Raw genomic sequence first — 24,591 nt, 5'->3', positions numbered from 1 at the left:
CTAATTCAGAGTGAAAAGGTAGGCATACAGTAGTTTTATTTTTGCAGCTGTTCTCACAATAATCTTGTAAAGAGCTACATCATTTGTATCTGCAGACGCCAAGGTGGGGAGATGCAACTCGGATTCCAACACAGGTCTTGACCCCATTCCTTTTTCCGGTTCATAGCTGCCTGTGTAAACTTCAGAGGAAGCTTTGCCTCAGCTCAGCTTTCCTGGAGTCGGTGATGGGCTCCAGCCCCCCTTTTATCTGCAAAATGGAGCCTGCGGCGGCCCTTGGTGATGACTGCGCATGTGAGAAGAAACAAGGGGTGAAAGGTGGAGGGCTCAGGGGATATGCTGGGGGTAGGCCAGGGGATACTGTGGAAATGAGGGTGGGGGCCCTAGGGAATGGTGGAACAGAGAGAAAAGATGGCAATGTTTTTAGATAGTTTAAGTCAGGATCAAGACTCAGACTCAGGTGTGAGGGAGCAGCAGGTAATGAGGCATGAACCAGTGGGCACGGTATAGTCACCTGTGCCAAGAAACCCATTCCACTTAGCAGCACAGTAAGCTAAGTGGCATTGACCAACTGGGCGGGCAGCCGCAATCCCAGGTCCTTATCCTGGAACTGGAGAGATAGTTAGGGGTTAAGGCACTTGGCTTGCAACTGTGCACTGTCCCCTGAGCACAGAGCCAGGAACAGCTCCCGAGCACTGCCGGATATAGTCCCAGAGCATGCAAAACCAGGACTTATTTCTATCCCATCCAGGCGTTCTCTGCTGCTCAGACGTGAGTGGTCTCATCGTCCTGGAGTCTAGCAAAGGCTTCCGGCAGGTGCCCCTTACAGCACCACCACAGCCAGTGGGAAGGCCGTGCTGCTGAGCAGTGCCTAGTGCAACAGTCACACACAGCCGTGGCTCACCAGGAGCCACACAGCAGTTCTCCACGGTTCACAGGCGTAGAGCTGCAGAGCAACGGAGTGTCCTCGTCTCAGGTCGCAGAACAGGCATGGCAGCCTGGCGCATGTTTCCCGGGAGAAGGGCCAGTGACTGGCAACAGGGGCTGGAGGCAAGTTACTGGATGTAACAGACCCTGTCCATAGAACGCCTGGGGAATGTTCTCCGAAGGCCCCCCGCCCAACCCACAGCCCAGGCCATGTTCTTTACAATGTCTTGACCCCAGTTCCCTTCATCTGCCTCACTTCTCGGTCCCAGAAGGGTTTGGAGCAAAGCCGTTCCATACATGGCTGCTGGCCAGGGAAGGGGCAGCTGAGCTTTAGGGGCCAAAGACTTTACCACCATTCCTCTTCCACCTGCCAACTGCTCCAGGAGGGCAGGCTAGAGGCATGAAGCCTGCCCCACCAACAGAAGTGAACTCAGGTCCAGCTCCATTCTAAGGTCCCAGAAATTCCTGTGTCGGATTCCATGGGGCGGGACAGTGCTGGTCTGGCAGGACACTCCTCCACCTGCCCACAACCCTGCCACGAGAATGCGGGTGGAGGGTCCTTTCAGTGTGCCATCTTAGTCAGATGCTTCCCCTGAAAAGAGGGATCCCTCCCCAACCCTGTCTATTCCCTTGGGGCAGACAAGATGATGCCAAGGCTCTTGGAACCCAGTGGAGATGGCACCAACCAGCCCATGGGGCCTGAACAAATGTGAGCATCTCCCCTCCCCGCAGGCCCCGACGGCATGGCAAGAATGTAGGTCTGTGCCAGATGGGGCAATGTGCCTGGCAGGCCTGCTGGGGTGGGACTGGAAGTGCATGTGGGCAAAATCAAGAAATGAGCTGGAGACTGGAGGGTCCTTCCCACATCTGGTAAGCCGTCCCCAGATCTTCCACGTTGATGAACCAGCTGGTTTCATGCCCATCTCTGCAATAAAAACCTGTATTTAGCAGCCAATTCCAGAGACCTGGACTGGAGAGAGAGCACAGGAGTGGTTGGAGTGCCGCTGGGAGGTGGAGGCTACTTGCTGTCTCCTCAGGGGCAGGCTGGGCCCCGCCCCGCCTGCTCTCCTGGCGGTAGGAAGCAGAGATGACTGCCAGCTCTGGCCTCTGCCCTGGATCCCGTCTCTGCCCAGCTCAGTTCTGTGGTTGGTCTTCCTTAGGCGGGTCCGCCCCCATGAAGGCGCAAGGCTGGATCTGCAGGGGTGAGACCGTGGGTGAGCATACGCCTGGGGCTGAAGCAGGCTTTCCCATCTCTCCCCGTCCCTGAATGGAGCAGCTCCCCAGTGCAGCTAGGCCCGTGGCCTCAGGGGAAAGGATGGCGGCCTGGAGTCCTGTCCTCCCCCTTCCCGTCCCCCTCCAGCTTTTACCTTGAAAGGTTTGCTTATCCCCACCACAGAGCGGAGGTTGTTGCTGTAGTAACAGAGGAGAAACTGCTCCTCAGTCTCCAGGATATCACTGATGTTGATGTAGACCTGGCGGGGGGTGGGGGGAGGGAAAGATAGGAAGGGGGTCAGCTCCTGAGCCCGTGGTCACCCTGAGCTGGCCCTCTGCTCCTCCCAGGGACAGGAACAAACACTCTGGACAGGGAGTGCCCATCTCAGGAAGGGCCAAGTACCTGGTTCAGCCTGTCACTGCAGAAGACCTGGTTGTCCCCAACCCAGATATAGGACACATAGTCATTAATGTCGCGCAGCCCCACCTGTGAGAGGGGAATTGGCTGGTGAGTGGTCTGGGAGGATGTGAGGCCTGGGCCCAGTCTTAAGAGATGGGGGTTTCCTTCCCGATTGCCTGCACTCCACTCCTTCCAGCGTCACTCCCACAGTGGGGGTCCCTGAGGGAGTTTTCAGTTTCTGTACCCGGCTCCCCAGAGACCCAGAATGGCTAAGGCAGAGGGTATCACTGGGGTGCTCCCCGCCACGCCCACTACATCACCTTGTACAATCCAATCCAGTCCCAGGGGCTGCTGAGGAAGTCGGCGGTCAGGGTGTAGCTGATAAGCATGTCATTCTCCAAGGTCCACAGGCCCTCGGGCATCAGAGTGATCAGGGGCACAGAAACCAATGGCTTCAGCTACACAGGGGGCAGAGGGGGAACCCCACAGCGAGATAAATGCCCATACTCTCCCACCCAGCACGTCAGGGTCAGTGGCAGGAGAAGGGCACCAAAGGAGGGGACAGAGGGCTTTGCTAGGCAGCCCTGGAAGTGTCACACTTTGGCCAACTAGAAGACAAAGGCCAACGGCTTGTCACAGGGTAGTTGACCCTGGCAGGGAGGAGGGGCTGTGGGCCAGGTGGAATGAGGCGGTGTTAAAAGTTTAAGCAGCCAGGTACGAGAGCCAGGGAGAAGGCCCAAAGGGCCGAGTATATGTGGGAGGCTCAGTCTCCATCCTGGGCACCGCAGGGTCCCCTGCCAGGAGAAACCCCCATGCATGGAGTAGTTCCTAAGCATTTCCAGGTGTGGCCCCAAGTGAAAAAAAAAAAAAAAACCAGCAGCCAGGTAGGGGCTGGGGCAGCAGTGCAATGTACAGCACATGCTTCATGATCTTGGGTTTGCCTAAACCCCTACATCCACCCCTGCCAAAAGAAAGGATAAAGAAGCCACACAAGCTCTAGGCCTCCAGAATTCCTGACCCAAAGGCCAAATCCATCTGTGTGGGCTGGTGGGGTACCCTGGTGAGAACAGCTATAGAAAGGCGAAGAGACGCAACAGCATAAAGACGGAGCACTGGGGAGACGTGACGGGCAAGAGCAGCCTGAGGGAACACCTTGGTCATTAGACAGGAAGAGACAAGGATGGCGAGAGGTCCCTTGGCAACCTGATCCACATGCTTAGGATGAATAAAAGTCCGACTTCACATCATAGGTAATAAGCTTAATGGAATTCATTAGCCCCCAGGGATGGCACCAAGAGGAAATGGAAACCTATTCACACAGGGTCTGAGAGTGGTTCTGACAGACAGCGCGTCAACAGCTCCTAAGATGAGCTGGGATACCTGACCTGAGCGGAAAGGCAATCAGGTCTCTGACAGTCTCCCCTGGGGGATCTGCTGACAGAGCCTAGGGCTGAGGGTTTGGGGATGTGGCTCAGAGCTGTGCTTTTGCCCCAGGCGGACCCGCTTGCAAGTTCACCTCCAAGTCGAACGTGCCAGTGACAGGCTTATGGTCACTGATGCTGTACATCATGTGGCTGACGTAGCTCCTCTGAGACAGGGAGAAGTAGGGGGCCAGCAGCTTAGGAATGTGGGGATCGTCCTGGGGTTTCCGCCTCAGCCTCCATAGGATGCGGTCGGTCCATGCAGGCTTGCGCTTTTTCTCACTAGAGGAAGAGGAGAATAGGGAGAGAAAAAAAGGGTTGGCAGGAAGACAGAAGACATCACCACGGTTCTTCTGGAGCCCCTAATACCAGAGTCTGTCAGTGGCCGTGAGACCCTGGGTAGAGTTGGAGGACCGCCCCACAGCAAGTCTGAGGGTGACTCCTAGACTCTGGAGGATGCCCATCTATGTGGGACTCCGCCAAGGGCCTCCAGTCTCAGCACTTCTGAGAAGGTTCCAGCACAAAGCTTTTACTTCCTGAACAAAAGCACTTGAACAAAAGCTGAGATCTGGACCTGGGGAGTTAGAGACCTGAACTTGAATTCAGCTTCCTCCTTACTAAAGGTCTGACCTTAGAAAAAGGAAGGGAAGCGTTCAGAAAAAGCTCAGTGCAGGCCCCCAGTCAGAACAGTTCAGGGATAACTCTTTACGGGTGGAGAGTTGCAGAGGGGAAGTCCCTTGCCCAAAGTCACAGCACTAGCACGTGGCAGAGCCAGGATTCCCATCACATGTGCTCTTTTTCGCACGCGCGCGCACGTGTGTGCGTGTTATGTGTGGGGGAAGGGCGGCGGGCACCTCAGTGTGCTCAGGGGCTACTTCATTTTTGTGCTGGGGTGACCCATAGCTAAGGACTGAACTGGGCCTCCTGCATGCAAAGCATGTGCTCTGGCCCGCTGAGCAGCCTGCCTCTCTGGCCCCAGAATAGCAGTGCTCGTAATCACCAGCTCAACGCCTCTAGGTTTCAGCTCGGCTTCCTCAAACTGTAGAGATAATAACAGTTATCTCATACAGTTGCTGATTGGATTAGATAATCATCGTTTGAGAGAAATCTCCAAAGTTAAGCCCAGAATACAAAATTAGTTCTCGTGGGCCAGAGAGATAGTACAAAGGTTTAGGTGCTTGCTTTGCATATAGCTCACCCAGGTGTGAGCCCCAGCACCACGTATGATTCCTCCAAGCATACCAGCAGTGACCCCTGAGGTGAGAGTCAGGATTAAGCCCTGGGCACTGCCCCAGAACAAAACCCAAACCCAAACCCAAACCCGAAAATCCATTGCTGGACACTGGCTATTCTTTGTTCTCAAAGAATCAATCCAGACAGCACCCACCTGCCCTTCATCTACCAGGCTCTCTGAGGAGCACGGGAGGCTGTCCAGTCCGTGGAGATGGAGATGCTCAGGCTTCCCTCTCCAAGGGAGCTGGAGTTGCCCCAAGATAGGGCCAGCTCTAAACAAACAATGACAGCTACTGGGAAAGGACCAAGAGCTATGACTATCTAACAGAGACCCTGAGTTCTGAAAAGAGACATGTGCTGTGGCTCTGTTCCTCCATCTCATTTCAAATGAATCTTGAGAGTGGTATGGTCAAAGAGACAGCACTAGGGTTAAGGTGCTTGCCTGGCACACAGCTGATCCTGTTTGATCCCTGGCATCACAAGGAGGCACTCTCAAGTAGAGAGCTGGGAGTCCTCCCTAAGTGCCACTGGTGTGGCCCAAAAATGAAAATAAGTTTTTCTGAATTTTTATACAAGAATTTTATATAAATAAAAATCTAATATACAAATTCTAAAATTGATATATTCTTATATATATTTTTGGTAAAGACTGGTCAAATGATTTCCTACTTTATTATTATTATTATTTTTTGCTTTTTGGGTCACACCCAGCAATGCACAGGGGTTACTCCTGGCTCATGCACTCAGGAATCACCCCTGGCGGTGCTCAGGGGACCATATGGGATGCTGGGATTTGAACCCAGGTCGGCCGCGTGCAAGGCAAACGCCCTACCTGCTGTGCTATCACTCCAGCCCCCGATTTCCTACTTTAAAACCTTTAAGGAGACCAGGGGTTAGTTCACCAGGTAGGGTACTTTCCTTGCATGTGGTCAACTCGGGTTCTGGGTTCCACTCCCTGCCCCACAGAATCTGGTGAGCCCCACCAGAAATTATTTCTTAGCAGAGTTTACTTAGAAGTAAACCCTGAGCACTGCTGAGTGCTGAAGCTGCAAATTCCCTCGAAAAACTTGGAGGGACTGGCTGGGGAGATGGCTCAAAGGACTGAGCTCATGTTTTGTGTGTAGGAACCTTGGGTTCAATCTCCAGCATCATATGGTCTCCCCAGCATTACTGGGTATAGTCCCCAACCCTCACCCCCTCAAAAAAAAAAAAGACACCCAAAAAACATGATTTTTTTTTTTTAAGTTTGGGGCCTCACCAGCTGTGCTCAGGGGCTTACTCCTGCCTCTGCAATCAGATATCACTTCTGGGGGCACTCACGGGACATAGGAGGTATTGGAGATCAAACGTAGGTCAGCTGCATGCAAGGCAAATGCCTTAATCACTGTACTATCCCCCTGGACCCCCAAGTCCTTTAAGGAGCTTTCACTGCCTCCAAATTACAAGGATCCTTTTAAGGTGCCTGGAAGTCCGATGCTCCTGTCCTCCCTTGTTTCCCATCCCGGGAGCTCTCTCTTTCACTTTTGCAGTGTATGCTGCCTGTGCCCACTTCGCCTGGGAGAGGCCCAATTCTGACGCTGTCTTTGTCCTAGAGCCATCCCTGCCCTCTCTTCTCTGCTTCCAGAGCAGGTTTTACACTGGGACTCCCACAACTGCTGCTGTGCAGCTTTTTCCTTCGAGTTGGCACTGCAGTCACCGTGGGTGCTCTGGAGTCACAGCCTGGCCTGTGGCAGGTACTCCACAACTGCCTGAGAAGCCCAAACTCACTCCCTTCAAAATGCTCACGGAAGGAGCTGTAGGAATAGCCCGGCGAGGTGCCTGTGTGCTTTGTATGCAGGAGGCCAGGTTCAGCACCCAGCACTGCCAGGTCCCAGAGCACTGGTGTGGTAGCCTCGAAACCAAACCTCATGATATTCAGGGGCCCAGGTGGTGCCAGGGATTGAATCTGGGCCCACAAGATGCATGTGCTTGGCCATCTGACCTATCTCTCCAGCTTGTTTAATTTTGGGCCACTCCCAGGAGCACTCTGGGGACCATGTGAGGCCAGGGATTGAACTCAGGGCTCCCACATGCAAAGCACATGCTCTGGCTCTTTGAGCTATCTCCCTGGCCCAATATATACTTCTATAGTAAGTCAGTAATTGAGTTTTTTAAAACAGTCCTGTGCCGGGGCTGGAGCGATAGCACAGCGGGTAGGGCGTTTGCCTTGCACGCGGCCGACCCGGGTTCGATCCCCGGCATCCCATATGGTCCCCCAAGCACCGCCAGGAGTAATTCCTGAGTGCAGAGCCAGGAGTAACCCCTGAGCATCGCTGGGTGTGACCCAAAAAGCAAAAAAAAAAAAAAAAAAAAAAATAAAACAGTCCTGTGCCCTTGGGCAAGTGACTTCACCACTCAGTTTTTTTCAGCTCTTAAGATGGAGCGATAATAGTACTTCAAAGAGTCACTGTGAGGATTAAATTAATTAAGGCCCATCAAAGGAGGAATCAAAAGGCAGTAACCGGCTAAACAACGTCTGCCTGTGGCGCCCAGGGTTGTTCAACCTCTCCCGGTTCTGAAGGCCATTCAGAGGACGGCAGGCAGGACCTGGTGGCATTCCCATGCCAGACTACAGGTACCAAGCCTCGGAGTCTACCTGGTACAGCTGGGGCCAATAGCCACGAACCACAGACCACAGCACTCTCCCTTTCACGGCGCATTTCCCCACCCGACTTCCCTCTCATGGTCAAGGGCCAGTACTTGCTCTCGATCAAGATCCTCCCAGGACATGGCCACTCCTCCCCCTTCAGTACCCATCAGCATGTCTCCCGCTCCTGCTTTTCCACACCCAGTTCAGGCTTTGTGACTGGGGACCAGAATACAGAGCATCTGTGGGTTTCTCTTTGTTTTTGTTGGAGCCACACTCAGTGGTGCCTAGGGGCTACCCCCAGCTCAGTGCTTGGGGAACCATGTGGTGCTGGGGATAAAATACACACCCGCACAAGCCCTCTGAGCCATTACCCTGGCCAGACTTGTGCGTTCTTTCAGCCAAGATTTACTGTGCCTTTATGATACATTTATCAGATGCTAGGCAGCTGGGGTACACTAAATGGACTAAGGGCCTCAAGAAGCTTCCCTGATAACAAAAATACAAGAAATAAATGAAAAAGGCCAGGTAAGGCACTTGCCTTGCACGCAGATGTCTGGTTTGATCCCTAGCCCTGAAAAAAGATCCAGGAGTAAACCCTGAGCACTGCTAGGTATAGTCCCAAATGAAGCAAAAACAATGATTATTATTTGGGGGCAACACCTAGTGGTGCCCAGGGTCCTACGCAACTCCTGGTAGTGCTTGGGGACCATATGGTGCTGAGGATTAAACCCAAGCCTCCACAAGCAAAGTGTATGCTCTAGCATAGTGAAAATAGACAGAACGATTATATATGTTCCCCAACTTTCCATTTCTAAAAGAGCTAAAAACAGGGTCAATCTGGGTATCAGTCCTTGCAACAGGTGACTCTCAGAAAGTTTGAATTCTGGGGGCTGGAGCGATAGCACAGCGGGTAGGGCGTTTGCCTTGCACGCGGCCACCTTGAGTTCGATTCCCAGCATCCCATATGGTCCCGAGTACCGCCTGGGGTGATTCCTGAGTGCAGAGCCAGGAGTAACGCTTGCGCACCACCAGGTGTGACCCAATAAGCAAGAAAAAAAAAAGTTCTAATTCTTCTAATAAGCCTGCTACAGGGCCTATTTTTCTCCTTCTGTGTAAAACTGAAGTTTAGAGAAATCACCTTGACCAGGTGGAAATCAGATGCTTGCCCAGTTTTTTCCACTGTTCCCTCATGTGCCGGCCACCAGAATTGTTTTATTCCACGGTCTAGGAGAGAGCCTCACTAATGCTTTCAGCTGATTGGTCATGACCAAGTGCAAGGACTGTTTCTGGACATTAGTATGTTTTTACTTTGGAAAAATGAAAACCATGTAACTCTGTAAGATTCTTTCTGCGAGGGGGTCTCCATGGCTCCCTGAGCAATACTCAGCTCACAAGGTGGCAGTTCTGATGCTGGGGCTTGAAGATGTCATACTGCTTGAGCATGGTGGTGCCAGGGATCGCCAGTGATGCTTGGGGGTCTCCAGAGCTGTACTCCATGCTTGGGAGGCCATGCAATGCCGAGGACTGAACCCTGGTCAGGTGTGTGCTCCCTAACCCTTGTTCTATCTCCTGGTCCCTGATTCTTTCTGCTAAGAGTCCACTGAAAATGTGGTGAGAAGAGATTACAGGAGGTCAAGGAGCTTGTTGTACATGTGTCTGACCCCAGTCCAAATCCCTGGCATCAAGGACCCTGATGTGGTCCCTGAACATCACCCAGAGTACCAGGACCTCTGAGCACAGAGCCAGGAGTTAGCTCTGAGCACTGCCGGGTGTGGCTCCCAAACTAAAACATAAAATAATTCATTGAACAGACCCAGCAGGCAGAGGTGTGGCTCAGTGGCAGAGCTCATGCCTTACTTGTGTGGGGCTCTAGGCTCCATCCCTGGCACTGCAAACAAAAGTATGAACTGAACTAAGCCCAATGTGGTAACTGTTCCAATTCTGGATCTGGAAGCATTTTTCAGGGGTTGAGGGGAGGAGAATGTGGACTGGAGCTAACATAATGGCACTGAACAAGGGTCATAAATGTTTTGGCAGTTGAGCAGTAACTATGCACTTTAAAGCCATAAGAGTCAACACTATTGTAAACACGTGATCCAAACGTAAAAATTTTACAAAGTTTACTAAGGAGGCGGGGTGGGGAATGGAAGGGAACCTTGGGTCATTGGTGGAGGGAGACTGACACTGGTGGTGGGTTTGGAGTTGGAACACTGAATTCCTGAAATATATTAAAAGCTTTGTAAACCCTGGTGCCTAACATAAATAGTAATAAAAAGAAAAAAAGCACTTTTTCCCTTCAGCCTCTACATGTGGCTTCTAACATGATCCTTACTGAACTGGTGAGAGGGACTCTAAGACCCTCTATCAGCTACCAGAGTCTCACAGAGTTTAGCAGGGTTCATGTCACCTGTAAGAAAACCCTACTGAGAAGCCAGAGTGATACCCAACAGTGAGTAGTGCCTTGCATACAGCTGACCCGGCATGGATCCTCCGGCACCGCCAGGAGTTATTCCAGAGTGCAGACCTAGGAGTAATGCCTAAGCAGTGCCAGGGGTGGTCCAAAAAAGAAAACAAAAATCCTATCACAACCCCTGGCTTATACAGAATTTCCCCTCCCCCCACCCTCCCCCAAGGCTTCCCATCCTCACTGGCTGCATTTCTCACGACAGCCTGGCTGGGGCTGCCACTGCTAGGGCCATGTGAAGCTACAGACATGCCACTGATGGCTTCACTCACAACTGCTTGGACAGCTGGATGAGGCTTTGCAGGGCGCCTCTCCTCCGAGTTGTCGTCTGGCTGCCAGCTGCCAAACTCCTGCCTCCCTAGCAGATGCCCCAGGAGCCTGTCCTGGCTTCAGCTGTCTTTCCTTAGCCTCCCTCCATGGTGTTCTGGAGCCCCCAGCTAGCCACTTCTTGGACAGATGCTATTCACTTGGGTCTTATTTGGCTCAGGGCTGAGTCCCTCTACTCCATTGACTGCTTTTTTGTTTGCTTGTTTTTGGATCATACCTAGTGATGCTCAGAGATTACCTTTGGCTTTGTGTTCAGAAATTCCTCCTGGTGGTGCTCAGGTGACTATATGGGATGCTGGGATCAAACCTAGGTCTGTCATGTGCAAGGCAGGTGACCTAGCTGCTCTACTATTGCTCTGCCTCCATGGCTGCTTCTTAAACAGCAAGTTTTCCTCTTTTTGGCAACTACACCTGGCAGTACTTGGGGCTACTTGTAGTGATGCTCAGGGACTAAATCAGGGTGAGCATGAAAGTCATGCTCCAGCCCTTGGTGTTCTCTTCCTACCCTAGTCTCTTCTCAGGTTCCCAATTCAAACACATGCTGGTCATCAGATTCATGCCTGTGTTCTGGGCATTCAGCGCAGCAAGGCAGACACCCAGGGTCTCACGAAGCACATTTACAGTGTCTGTGTGTGAGAGGTGAGGCTGCACAGAGCTGGAAAGGCTGTGAGTGAGCTGGAGCAGGGCAGGTTCCCTAGTGCAGGTGTCTTGATCAGCTCCACAGTCAGACATGAACTTCTAGGAGGCTAGATGCTGGCCACTGTAGGAACCTCAGCTGTTGTTGGACCTGGCCTCAGCCTGGACACATTTTTGGTTTTTGGGCCACATCAGTGTACTCAGCCTTACCTCTGGCTGTGTACTCCTGGTGATGCTTGCAGGTATCTGTATGGAGTGATGGGGATCAAACCGGGGTCGGCCGTGTGCAAGGCAAATACCCTACCCACTGTACTGTCTATTGCTCTGGCCTCAGAACACTGTGGTTATATTGCCCCCGTTTCTGTCCAGACATGCCGTCATTTCCTGGCTGCAGGCAACGGGAAGCTCATGGGTCTGGTGTCATAGAGACTAGTTTAAATTCTTGCTCGACCACTTACTGTTACTATCTTGCTTAGGTAATGAGACTGTTTTCTTATTTGTCAGAAACAACCCTGTCTGCCTAAGGAGGATAAAGATAAGGTACCAAGGAAACAAAGTTGTGCAGGCAAAGGTTAGGGCCCAGGTCCTGGCACAAGGTACATGCTCAGTAATAGTATCAACGGGAGCTGGATTGCATCAAATATATGAAAATAAGTCTCCTCTCTTCCTTAGCAAGACACTGATGTCTTGATCCTGGTTTTGTTTTTGTTGCTGCTGAGGCCCTATGGGCCGCTGTCCAGGAAACTGCGTCTGAGCCATAGTTCCCCAGCCGAGGAAATTGTTGAATGCCTCTGAGACCTGCCATCTAGAGTCAGGCACTGCCAACACAAGAGCCTGGACCCAGATCTCTGCAGCGCCGTTCAACTTCCTGCTGGTCTCAATCCTTGGAGGACAAAGGGACACCTTGCTACATGGCCTATCAGTATTTTTATTCATTTCTTTTTTCAGTTTTTAGGCCACACCAGCTGTGCTCAGGGCTTATTCCTGGTTCTTCACTCAGGGGTCACTCCTGGCAGGGGACTGAACCCACGCTGGCTGTGCCCAAGCAAACGCCCTGCCCAACCCGTTGTACTATCGCTCTGACCCCGTCAGTAGCACATTTCCTGCTGGCAAGTGGGGCTCTGAAGTCAAGAGGTATACCTCAGTCCCCCAAGGCCCGAGGCTGCCCCTGAGGTCTTGCAGCCTCCAGGGGATGGCTGTGGAAACAGGCAGTCACCCTGCAGCTCCGGTTCCAGAGCAGCCTGCTGGCGCAACCTGCCCTCTTACCTCCTTTCTGGCCTCTGGGGCCTGGGCTGGACCTTGCCTGTGCTCTTGGCCTCTTCTCACGTCACTGCCTAGTCATGACCCCTCTCCATCTGCCCACACTCCTGAGGCAGCTCAGTCTCTCTTCTTGCTTCCTTAGTGGGGACACTGTGGTTCAGCCATGCCACTCCCAGCCCTGTGCTGGCAGTTCTCGATACTGGCCACACTGACCATTACGGACCTGTTACCCCCAGTCCCGGACTGCGCCCCTGCCTTCATCAGTCCTGCTAGGCATAAAGGAGCTGCTCCAAGTGAAACAAACTCCCCTTACATATGAAGAGTTTGTTTTATTTTTTGCTTCTCGAGTCATACCTGGCAATGCACAGGGGTTACTCCTGGCTCTGCACTCAGGAATCACCCCTGGGGGGGTGCTCAGAGGACCATATGGGATGCTGGGAATCGAACCCGGGTCAGCCACGTGCAAGGCAAACGCCCTATCCGCCGTTTTTTGCTCCAGCCCCTGAAGAGTTTTTTTCTTTTGGTTTCTGAGCCACACCCGGAGAGGCTCAGGGGTTACTCCTGGCTCAACACTCAGGGATCAATTCTGGCAGTGCTTGGGGAACCATATGGGATTCTGGGAATGGAACCTGAGTCAGATGCATGCAAGGCAAGTGCCTTACCCACTGTATTATCTCTCAGCTCCTGAAGAGTTCTTTTTTCTTTTTTTTTTTTCTTTTTTGCTTTTTGGGTCATACCCGGCGATGCACAGGGGTTGCTCCTGGCTCTGCACTCAGGAATTACCCCTGGCGGTGCTCAGGGGACCATGTGGGATGCTGGGAATCGAACCCGGGTCGGCCGCGTGCAAGGCAAACGCCCTACCCGCTGTGCTATTGCTCCAGCCCCGAGTTCTTTTTTCTTTAGAGATGAATATTTGTCTAAGTTGTGCCAGTGACTTTCTGCTCCTCTGCCTAAGGCTTAAATTTGAGGATTACCCAAGCACTGCCATGTTTTTGTAAAGATAATCAGTATTTCTGTAGCACTGTTATCCTGTTGTTCATCAATTTGCTCAAGCAGGTACCAGTAATGTCTCCATTGTGAGACCTGTTATTACTGTTTTTGGCATATTGAATATGCCATGGATAGCTTGCCAGGCTCTGCTGTGCGGATGGGATACTCTTAGTAGCTTGCCAGGCTCTCTGAGAAGGACAGAAGAATTGAACGCAGGTTGGCTGCGTGCAAGGCAAACACCCTACCCGCTGTGCTATTACTCCAGTCCATCAGTAATACATGACTCTAAAATAAAAAGAGTTGGGGCCAGAGTGATAGTATAGCGGAGAGGGCATTTGCCTTATACGCAGCCAACCTAGGTTCGATCCCTGACATCCCAAATGATCCTCTGAGCACTTCCAAGACTGGTTCCTGAGCGCAGAGCCAAGAGTATCCCCGGAGCATCTCAGGGTGTGACCCAAAAAAAAGATACACACACAAAAAGTAACAAGAGTAATGGAGTTGGTGAGATAGTACATTGGTATAGGATGCCTGCCTTGCATGTGGCTGACCTGGGTTCAATCAATCTCTTACAACTAGGAGTGATCTCTGAGTCCAGAGCAAGAAGGAAGCCTTGAGCATTACTGGGTGTGGCCTAACCCCGCCTACCCCCCAAGGGGGCGGGGGAAGGGGAGGGGGAAGTAACAACAGTAGTCTTCACAGCCATTGGCAGCTGTCAGGCCAATCCATCAAGGTCTCATTCAATAACAACCCCCTCAAATGAGGTGAACACTGCTTCATGCCCCATTCGATGACAAAAAAACAGGCTTGTTAAAGGGCTGGAAAGCTAACGCCAAGGGATAAGAGCATGTATGCATGCAGGAGGCTTGGATTCTATCTCTAGTACCACATGGTTCCCATGAGCCACTGAGAGCAACCCCGAGAACCCAGCCAGGAGTAGCCGCTGGGTGTGGCCCCCAAATCAACAAAGCCTGTCCAAGGCCATAGAGCTGACAGGAGGCAGAGCCTGCGCACAGACCAGGGCAGGGGTGCAGGCCTACTTCCTGTCAGTCTGCGGTCAGGTTTCTGCCCCCACGTGGGACATTGGGCAGCGTTTCTATGAGGCTGAGATGTAGTTCCTCCCGTGTCAGGATTCATCTAACTCCCCATCCTCTGGCAGCTCTGCCAACCCCTTCTGCCCTGGCAGCCCAACCCTTTTGCCAGCCTGGGCCCCTCCTCCTGTTCTGCCGCCAATCTGAAACAACTCTGGCAGTCAGCGCCTCAGGGGAATGTATCCCCGCCTCCTGCCCCCCATCAGGCAATGTCTGCATCTAGTCCTGCTTCCCTCACACTTCCAGTCTCAGGTAGTGCCTCAGTTGGGCCCGCCTGCCCAGGCTTCCTGGGCCCCACTTCCTCCTCACAGGCTCCCCTGACCCTGTGTCACCTGGTGTCATAGTTGTTGGAGTTCTTATCAAACTTGTAGGTAGGCGGGAAGAGTAGAGGGCCCTCCTGGAACTCTCGGAGCAGCGGGTCGCATTTCTTGGCAAGGCTGAGCTGTTGAGGAAAGCACAGTCCCGTCGCCCAGCAGCCAGTGGCCACACCGCACTCTGCACAGGGGTGAGCACACCCCTCCCCAGTGGGCCAAGAGTCCACTGGCAGCCTCAGCACCTCCCCCCCACCCCCCGCCCGGGAGAGCAGCTCAGTCTTGTCACAAACATCCCTTCACAGTCCCAAGGGAAGCAGCTGCTTATAGTCCGAGGTTTCCCAGACCTCAGACTACTGGGAAGCGGCTGTGTGGAGCTGCTAGTGATCACGTGGTCAGAGAGGAGGATGGGGGTGCTGAGATAGTAGAGCAGGTAAGGCACTTGTCTTACACATGATCAACCCTGGGTGGATCCCTGGGTTCAGAGCCAGGAGTAAGCCCTGAGCACTACCAGTGTCCTCCCCACCCCCTGCCCCCTCAAAAAAGCCAACAAACCAACAGAACAACAGAGAGGAGGCTTGGATAGGCAGGTCCCTGCCAAGGGTGGCAGTGCATCCTCCAGGAGATGAGGGAGCTGGGGGGACAGTGTGAAAGAGACAACAGGGCTGGTGCAAGGACACCGCAGGCCCTAGTCCTGTCTCCACATACTGAGCGGAAGAGGAAGCCCCAGCGCTGACCGCTGGCATGACTGGCTGTTCCGCTTGCGCTGCGAGGCACTGTGGACTCTCCCGTGATGGGGAACAGGAAAAGAAAAGAAACAGAGCTTCCCCCCATAGTCCCCTGGGCCTCCCAGTGCCCCCCAGAGCCACTATCACCACTGCATGCCCCTCACCCCCCACTTGATACCTGGTCCTTCTCCCACAGGTCACTGTAGCACTGTTTTTTAATGGCTTCTCGGACAAAGTGCAAGCCGAAGTCCTCAATCCGAAAATTCATGTCGCCAAACCAGAGAATGAGGCTTTGGGGAAAAAAAAGGCAGGCAGCCTGAGTGTGAGATGGGGGTGGGGGGCCCCGGGGGGTTGACTTGTTTCAGGGGTTACTGCAGAGCTGAAAGCTCCAGGAAGTCATAATCAGGGGTCAGGAGAAAAATCAGGTGAAGACAAGGAATGGGCTTCTTAGGACACCTACCCACCATTTCAACCCAAAAGCAGCCCCTAGGGGCCGAGGGTAAATGCTTGCTGGGCAGGTGTGACTGACCCACACCTTCTCCCCTCCATCCATACAAGGGGGGTCATCAAGAGGGCCCAGGGCTTCTTGACAGAACAGAAGGGCTAGGGCAGGAAAAGGGGACCCAGGCCATGGATAGGAGGAACTGGCTGGGAGACCAGGAAGGGCATTTAGGAAGAGGGTGAGAGAGGGATGGGGGAACAGGTTGACTGGCCAGGGCCAGGGGGCCAGGACTGAGGCCAAGGCCAAGGCTAAGAGGTGGGGATGGGGAGAGGGAAGGGCAAGAGTGCACAACTGTAAGCTCACTCATGGTCCAGGATGTTGGGGATATCAAGCCCCTGGAAATTCTGCATCTCCAGGATCCGGTCAAAGTGCTCCAGCCGCTGGTCATTGTTGGTCATGTGGGGGGGCAGGTGGCAGTTGATGATGCTGATGTAGTAGCCATAAAGCTTTAGGCAGATGTTGACACCCCCTTTATTCCCCTGGGAAGACAGGTGGCAGAAGGGAAGGAAACCCTTCTCTCTCCCCTTCCAAGGTCAGAGGCCAGTCACCCCAGCTGCCCAGAGCGACCTCTTCAGCCTCGGAGCCCAGCTCTCCCCGCCTGAGGGCTCCACCATGCCAAGCCCCTGGGAGCAGGAACACGGGCACTGGCCTGAACATGTGAGACTCAGGCTCCCCCCTTCCATCCGTCCAGCTCTAAAGCTCGTTGTCCTTCCCAGCCCAGGGCCAGGGCCTCCAGCAGCTCCCACAGAGCAGTCCTTACCCAGTAGCCAAAGAGACCGGTGGGGATGGAGTTGGTAGAGAGGATCTGGATAAAAGGCAAATGTTGATGCTTGGAAAAGACCAACAGGAGGAGCCCCAGCATGCGAACACAGGAGACCTGCAGGTCAGGGGGTCAAGGGTTACTCTTGGCCCTATGTGGGTCCAGCGTGAGTGAGGGGCTCCAGAGGGCCCTGCACTGTGTGCAAGATCCTGGCCCAGGGTTCAGAGTATTTTAGGGCTGTCTCAGAGGCTTGCTGGCCACAGCTCCAGATAATGCGTGTGGGGAGCCAAGCAAGTTTTGGTTTCTATTCCTGGACTTGGGGGTAGGGGGAGATGACAGGATATCAGAGCACTCAGGGCCACGGGGGCAGGGTACTCAGGGTCAGCACCATCAGGGTTAGACTTACTCCTGGCAGTGCTCAGGTCAGCTGAGGTACTGCCCTCATTGAGGCTCTCCTGGAGCCACGGGTAGGGGGAACAATGTTATGCAGGACAGTGGCTGAGGACACTGTTTTCTAAATGTGTGTATATATATATATACATGCATGTGTGTGTGTGTGTGTATTTGGCTTTTTGTCACATCCAGTGGTGCTTGGAGGTTATTCCTGGCTCTGCACTCAGGAATTACTCCTGGAGGTTCTTGGGGGACCATACAGGATGCAGAGGATCGAACCTGGGTTGACTGGGTGTAAGACAAACACCTGACCTGCTGTACTATCAACTCTGGCCCCTAATACATATTTTTTTTATTTTGGGAAGGAATGGGGGCTTGGAGCCAGAGTCTGTGGTGCTCAGGAAACCATATGAGATACTGGGAATCAAACAAAAGCCAGCTGTGTGCAAGGCAAGTGTTTTAATTCATGCACCCATCTCTTTGGCACCAGAGCACTGGTTTTGAAGTGAGCCAGTTCTGGGTTCAAATCCTAATTAAGGCTCTTAATATTTGCTATTATATAAGTCTCAGTTTGTTTTCTCACTGATAATGCAGGAATCTATGTCATTAATGCTAGAGGGATTAAGTAGTTATTACAGGTTTAAAGATTCTGTTTTGTTTTGCGTTTTTGGGTCACACCCAGCGGTGCTCCTGGCTGTGTGCTCAGGGATCACACCTGGCAGTGCTTAGGAGGACCATATGCAGTGCCAGGGATTGAACCAGGTCAGCGACATGTAAGGCATGTGCCCTGCATACTCTACTACCTCTCCAGCTCCTAAAGATTCTTCTTTCATATTCTGTTTTTGAGCCACAATGCTCAGGGCTTACTCCGAGCTTTGTACTCAGAGGTCACTCCTGGTGGTGGTCAAGAGACCATATGTGATGTCGGGGATCAAACCAGTGCTGGCTGTGCATTAAGTCAAATGCCTTAACTTCTGTATTATCTTTCTGGATCAGAAAGATAGTACCAAAAACATACTCTTTTTTTTCCTTGGGGGTGGGGGGAGACTGTACGAGCAGTTTTTCAGAATTGTTCCTGGCTCCTTGTTCAGGGGTCACACCCAGCAATGCTTGGGGAACCATGCGGTGCAGTGGATTGAACCCAAGATCCCTGCATACAAAGCAAGTACTCTAGTCAGGTGAGCTATCATCTCTCCGGCCCCTTTACACTTACTTTTTTTTTTGTTGTTGTTTTTTGGGTCACACCTGGTGATGCACAGGGGTTACTCCTGGCTCTGCACTTAGGAATTACTCCTGGCGGTGCTCAGGGGACCATATGGGATGCTGGGATTTGAACCCGGGTCGGCCGAGTGCAAGGCAAACGCCCTACCCGCTGTGCTATCACTCCAGCCCCTACATTTACTTTTAAAAATCTTTAACCAAGGGCTGAGGAGATGCTAGTTCAAAGAGCTTGAGTGCTGTGTGCTGAGGCCTGGGTCTGATTCTTGGACCTGCATGATTCTCAAAACTGTGCCAGGTACTGAGCTGGGAAGCATATTCCCTGCCCACCCAGTACCCCCAGTGTGGCCTCAAGGCCCCCCCCCCCACAAACATAGGGAAGGTTCCTGTGTTCAGGTTTTCTAGGGTGCTGGAAATACTCTCTATTTTTATTTGGCTGGTGTTTTCAGGTGTGTAAATATAAAAGCCCATCAAACTGTATGTTTTATTTCTCCACGAATGATAGACAACGTAAATGTGCTCCAGCCAGATAACTAGATTTGGCCTGACTGAGAACAGGATGTGTTGCCTGTAAGCTTACGAGGAGCACCAGCACCCACTGTGCCTACTCTGGCACTTCAGACCACACTCATCTTCATGCCAACTCGGAAAGAAATCAGTGCGTACAGGAGCCAGGCTGAAGGAGCCCAGGAAAGCAGGAAAGCTATGTGGGTAATGTCATCACAGGCCCAGGACTGCCGAAAAGTCAGCTCTACGGTCTTGGAGAGTGGGAGTGTGGGTGGGCTGCAAGTGACCCTCTCTCAGCCTCAGGCATCTACACCAACCACCGCCACCTGAGTAGCTGTTTCCGGAGCAAGAGGTGCAGAGGCCAAGGAGGAAATCCCCGGGTGGGGAGCACGTACTGGGGCCTTCCAGGAATTATGAAATTTGATCCCTCAGCCCAGCAGCTCTGGCACAGAGGCAGAGACAAAGCAGGAGGAACCCCAAACTCAGGACTGACTGAGGGCATGTGAACCGAGTGTGAGGCAAAGGTGGCTATAAATGTGTCCCTACAGCCACCCTCTACCTTAAGCCCCAGTCTTTCCTCTAAACACACAGTAATGTGCAAGTATGGCTCTAAACGCAGTGAAAGGAAGAAGGGCTGCAACACAGGGACGGACCTCCCTGGGGAACCACTGAGATTCTGGAGAAGCAGGTTCGAATTCCCGGGGCTTAATTACAAAGGTACCAGCCCACCCAGTGAAGGAGCAGGGAAGTGGGAGTGGAGAAAGGTTCCGACCTCCACCCCCAAGTCTCAGAATGGGAAAAAGGGTGGGGCTGTGGGAAAAACACAGGAGCTGGACAGCAGATGTTCTACCTGATGGCAACGGAGTAGGAATAGCTAAGGAGGGATCCGGGAGGAGGTGGCTGGAGCTCTGGAGCAGGCCAAGGGGGTCAGCATGCCTTTCAATATATGGCCAGCAGAGTTTTACCCCACAGATAAGGTTCAAGTTGGGATTGCCCCCCTTGCCCTCAATTCATGACTGAAGACAGGACCTTGCTGTGGGGGTCAGGTTCTCTGTCTGGCTGCCTGGGTAGAGTGGAGGCATCCAGGCCACAGGCTGAGCTAATTCCCTTGGCTCAATTCCATTTGACCAAGTCTGTGCCAGTTAGCTGCTAGTGTTGGAAGGAGTGGGTGGAAGAGAGGCAAAGGGCTCTGCCCTCGGAGACAACCTCAACTCCAAATCTGATTCTAAGAGATCAGATTTGGAATTTTGGGGGCTCTGGGGGGCTGGCATTTTCCAGTTCCTGCAGCAAACCCCCCACACACATTTTGTGCCACACCTGGAGGTGCACAGGGCTTACTACTGAATTCAGGGATACATCTGGGCAGGCTTGGGGGACCATATGGGGTGCCAGGGACCGAACCAGGGTCAGCTGCATTCAAGGCAAGAGCCTTACCCACTGTATTATCCCCTCAGCCCCAAAACCAGCACTTTTATTTCCTCCTCCTAGTTTTGTCTCTCTGTAGGGCCTCACAGCTCCTGCCTTCAGCATCAGACACACTAGGGTCACAAAATTCATAGTAACAGGGAACAAGGAACTTGCACTTCCAAGCAGCACTGCACTAGGTGGTCTGCATGGAGAGACCTTTCACCACACAACTGTGGAGAGCAGATAAATGAAGCTCCTGCAATCTAGAGACTTCCGGGCATTTGCAGGATCCACAGATTCCTCAAACACTGGTCCTTTGGACCAGAAGCTTCCTTTGTCAACTGACCTCTCATCTCCTAACCTCTGGTGAATTTGAGGGGTGGATACCCTCTGAGTAGTGGAAATCTTCTTTTTAAAAAAATTTTTTATTTTTGGGCTGGAGCGATAGCACAGCGGGTAGGGTGTCTGCCTTGCACGTGGCCGACCCGGGTTCGAATCCCAGCATCCCATATGGTCCCCTGAGCACCACCAGGGGTAATTCCTGAGTGCAGAGCCAGGAGTAACTCCTCTGCATTGCCGGGTGTGACCCAAAAAGAAAAAAAAAATTATTTTTGGGTCACATCTGGCGATGTACAGGGGTTATTCCTGGCTCTGCACTCAGGAATTATTCCTGACAGTGCTTGGGGGGACCATATGGGATGCTGGGAATTGAACCTGGGTTGGTGCATGCAAAGCAAACGCCCTATCTGCTGTGCTATCGCTCCACCCCCATGGAAACCTTCTGATCCCAAAAAGATAGCTAGGAGCCACCTATCAGCCTTACAGCTCATCAGTATAGCAATAAAGTCCTGGAGCTAAGAATGTGTGTAAAGGGGCTGGAGAAATAGTACAGCATGTAAGGGTCTGATCCCTGGCAATGCATATGATCCCCTGAACCCCACCAGGAGTGATCCCCAAGAACAGAGACAGGAGTAATCCCTGAGCACAACTGGGTATGCCCTCCCCCAAATAAAACAAACAAGTATGTGTAAAGAACTCATTTATAATGTAGAACCCCAAGTAAGCACTCAATAAACAGCAAGGATTACTATACTGAGAGGTTTCAGGCAGGCCTGTGAATACAAACTAGGGGGTGGGGGTAGGGTGAACCCTGAGGTTTAACAAGCCCAGCTACACCCCCCTCAGGAATTCTCTGAACCTGAAAAATACCAAGATGTTCACATAACCCCGGTGATTGCAGCTCAGTTCCAACAACCATGGAAAAAGTACAGAGTAGGCTCCTCTCCCCTCATTCGCCCCCCCCAGGGGGACAGGTGCAATGAGGTCCGGGGATTTAAATAAATGGACACCAGTATGAATGAATGAATGAATGGGAGGCCAGAGGGCTGGGGATGAGTGGAAGACATGAAATACATTTGCCAATAGCCCTGTACTTGTAAATTACCTTGATGAAGCCCAGAGGGGAAAGCACATCCATGAAGAAGCTGCTCCAGCTGTCCTCAAAGGCAGTATCATTAAGGAGGCTGATGATCCCACAGTTCTTCTCCTGCAAACTGCCCATCTGGGTCAGAGGCTCCTCCCTGGTGGAGGGCGCTGCCTCCAACACACGCACTGGGTTAGACAGAGCCCTGGTTCTGATGGCCATGTTTGCTTACTCCCCTACAGTGTAGGACCAGCCCCTTGCCATCTAGGACAAGGGGTCACAAATGGCCCTGCCTCAGGCTAAAGCTCTACAATGGGGTGGCCAGGCCCCCCACCGGGAATCTTGGGGCCAGCCGGGCTTACCTGATCATGATAGAGAGGCAGGGGGAGGGGCTCTGCTGATACCTACCCAATGACATACATGTCCAAATTCAGGTCCTGGTCGTTCAGCTGAAGCAGATCACTTAGGTCTAGAGGAGGTGCAGCAGAGGCCACGTTCCATGTCACCACATGTATGCTGGGGAAAGGAGGCGAAGGGGAGAGGTGGATGGAGGAGAGAATCAGGTCCAGAAAAAGAGTTCCAGGTCTAGGAGTGGCTGTACTACAGTCCATTGCAAACATCATGAGAAATGCAAATTTCTGCATCTGAGGGTGAGACAGAGGCCCTGAACTCTAAGTCCCTCATCTTTACCTTTGACTCCTGAAGCAGGAAATTCCCTCCTGGGATCGACTCCTCCATACAGGCCCACAGCTGCCCACTGCTGGCAGCTTTGGCGCTACCAATACTAGGAGAGCACAAAGGATATGGGGCGGGGAGGGGAAGGGTAGAAGATACAATGGATTCTCAGGAAAGTTATCATTTTTAATTTGGGGGCGACCCCTGGTAGTGCAAGGGATTGAAGCAGGGGTTTCCACCTGCTTGTGCTCTAGCCTCTTGAGCCATCTCTCCCGCCCTTGTCAGGAATGTTATTAACTGCACCAGCCATTCAGTCTCAGCAATCACCCCATGGCCCAGCCAGCAACCTCCCATCCCGACTCTTCAGTCCACATGTCCCTAACATCACCAGAAAAATTCTGGAGGTCTCTAGTTTCCACCCCAAGAGGTCTCAGCATTACAAGACAGGATTTTGTAAAATAACAGAGATACAACACCAAAATTCTCTCCCTCGGGCCATCCTAGCTGACCTCTGGAGCACAACTAATTCCAAGTCTTTCAGAGAGACTAAGGAAAAAGATTTTAAATATAATAGGCCTCTCAACATCTCAAGAGTCTACGTCTCTTGGGAAAAGTCATTGATTGGATAACATCTTCCACCTCTGTTTTGTATAAGCCCTAGGGAAGCAACAGAACTAGATCAGCAGCTCTTAACAACAATGGATCTTGTCAGTGACTCTGGGGAAGGAGAGACTTGCAGATCAACTAAATAGCCAAGCAGCATGCCAAGGAAATCCAGCCTGTGCTGTTAGCAGAGGGCCGGCCAGTAGGAGCTACAAAACCTGAGAAGACCAAGAAAAGTCACCCATCCTCAAGTGAGTTGAAGAGTAACCAGAGGCTTGAGACTAGAGGGGGGTTGGGAGAAAAGGACAGGATGTCCCCAAACATCTCTTCACCTAACCTTGTTCTTAGAGGTCTATGTTCTAAAAAAGCACAATTTGAAGAAATTCTTGGCCAGCTTAAAGCAACTTCCTGTCCCTCCCTATGAACAACACCAACAAAACATTGTAAAACCACCTTCCCAGGCACTCAGCCAGGGATTCTGAGCTTGGTTTGTTTACGATCTCCCCCTGCCGTTCATCCGAGGATTAAGAAGGCAACCTTTCGACACCTCCAAGGCTCCTCGCTCGCTCAGGAATTTGCTCTAAGTGGATGGAGAGCAAAAGCTGGACTTGGTACCAAGGCTCCCCTGTTTGACGATTAGCAATAAAGCCTTGCAACGTGACCACTAAGTCGGCGATTAGGGCTGTTACTCATTAAAGAGCAAGCATGGGCCCAAGCCACATCGTTCCGACCAAGGATCTTATCTAAATCTGATTTCCTATTTCAGAAGGTCACAGCAGGATCAAGCGGACCCTCTGATGCATGTGCCGATGACTCGTACAAGCAAGACTTCTCCCGAGGGCCGGGGCGGGCGGCTCTGTTCTGCCTTTGGCCGCGACAGGGCCGCCTCCTGCGGATGACAAGTGGAGCACCCGCTCGGAGGGTGCAGGTGGGAGCACGCCGGCGGGCGGGCGCGCGTGGGGGCGCGGGAACGAGCGTGGGAGCGCCGCCTTTGGACCAGAAGCCGCGCTCGCGCCCCGCCTCCCCGCCCGGCTCGGGCCGGCGGCGGTGCCTCGCTCCCGGGGCGCTGCGGCCTCCCGGCGGCGGCGGCCGCCGTCCTCACCTGAGCTTCCGGCCTCTCTGCTCCAGGGGCTTCCGCGGGTTCACGGTCGCCATCGTCCCACGTGCCGCCGGGCCGCTCCTGAGCCGGCCCCCGTCGGGAGAGTGGCCGCGAGCAGCGCTCCGGTCCGCCTGTTTTCCTTCCGGCTCCCGTCAGAGGCGGGGCTGGCGCACGGGCGGCTCTGGGGGCGCGGCTCGCAGGAAGGGGCGGGACCGGCGGCCGAGCGCGGAACGGAGCGGGGCCGCGGGCCGAGGCTGCGGGCGCCCGCGACGTTAGGCGGGCGGGGCTTCCTGCCAGCGGACTGGACGCAACACTGCCCCGCCCCGCCCCGCCCCGCCCCGCCCCGCGCTCCCAGGGTGCCCCGCGCGCGGCCGGCCC

General features: G+C 53.0%; 1 protein-coding gene across 6 annotated transcripts; it reads right to left on the bottom strand.

Annotated features, from left to right (window-relative positions):
* Nucleotides 1–19: 19 nt before the first annotated feature.
* Nucleotides 20–24,526, bottom strand: INPP5K (inositol polyphosphate-5-phosphatase K). 6 transcript variants are annotated; one of them, XR_008629387.1, is made up of 13 exons: nucleotides 24,217–24,501; nucleotides 22,245–22,352; nucleotides 21,858–21,966; nucleotides 16,889–17,005; nucleotides 16,432–16,607; nucleotides 15,805–15,916; nucleotides 14,920–15,029; nucleotides 4,053–4,239; nucleotides 2,857–2,994; nucleotides 2,540–2,623; nucleotides 2,292–2,396; nucleotides 1,890–2,118; nucleotides 20–1,456 (listed from the first exon to the last, which is right to left on the bottom strand). XR_008629387.1 is itself a non-coding variant. In XM_055133933.1 (12 exons), exons 1-12 carry the CDS (start codon nucleotides 24,267–24,269, stop codon nucleotides 2,059–2,061), a joined length of 1,359 nt encoding a protein of 452 aa, XP_054989908.1. In that variant the 5' UTR covers nucleotides 24,270–24,501; the 3' UTR covers nucleotides 20–2,058. The 6 variants fall into 6 exon arrangements, 5 of the variants coding, with proteins under 5 accessions (XP_054989908.1, XP_054989909.1, XP_054989911.1 ...); XM_055133933.1 differs by having other exon boundaries at nucleotides 20–2,118; XM_055133934.1 differs by having other exon boundaries at nucleotides 20–2,118; nucleotides 21,858–22,006; nucleotides 24,217–24,241.
* Between the last annotated feature and the right edge of the window lie 65 nt (nucleotides 24,527–24,591).

Source organism: Sorex araneus, chromosome 3, assembly GCF_027595985.1.
Source record: "Sorex araneus isolate mSorAra2 chromosome 3, mSorAra2.pri, whole genome shotgun sequence".
Lineage (NCBI taxonomy): Eukaryota > Metazoa > Chordata > Mammalia > Eulipotyphla > Soricidae > Sorex > Sorex araneus.
Note: the sequence above shows the minus strand (reverse complement) of the source record. Positions and strands in the feature narration are given on the sequence as shown.

Coding starts and splice junctions, on each gene's coding strand:
- INPP5K (XM_055133933.1), bottom strand. CDS start 24,269: ATGGCGACCGTGAACCCGCGGAAGCCCCTGGAGCAGAGAGGCCGGAAG. Junction 21,967..22,244: donor TTGGACATGTATGTCATTGG/GTAGGTATCAGC, acceptor CCAGATGGGCAG/TTTGCAGGAGAAGAACTGTG. Junction 15,917..16,431: donor CCCAACATCCTGGACCATGA/GTGAGCTTACAG, acceptor TTTTCCCCAAAG/CCTCATTCTCTGGTTTGGCG.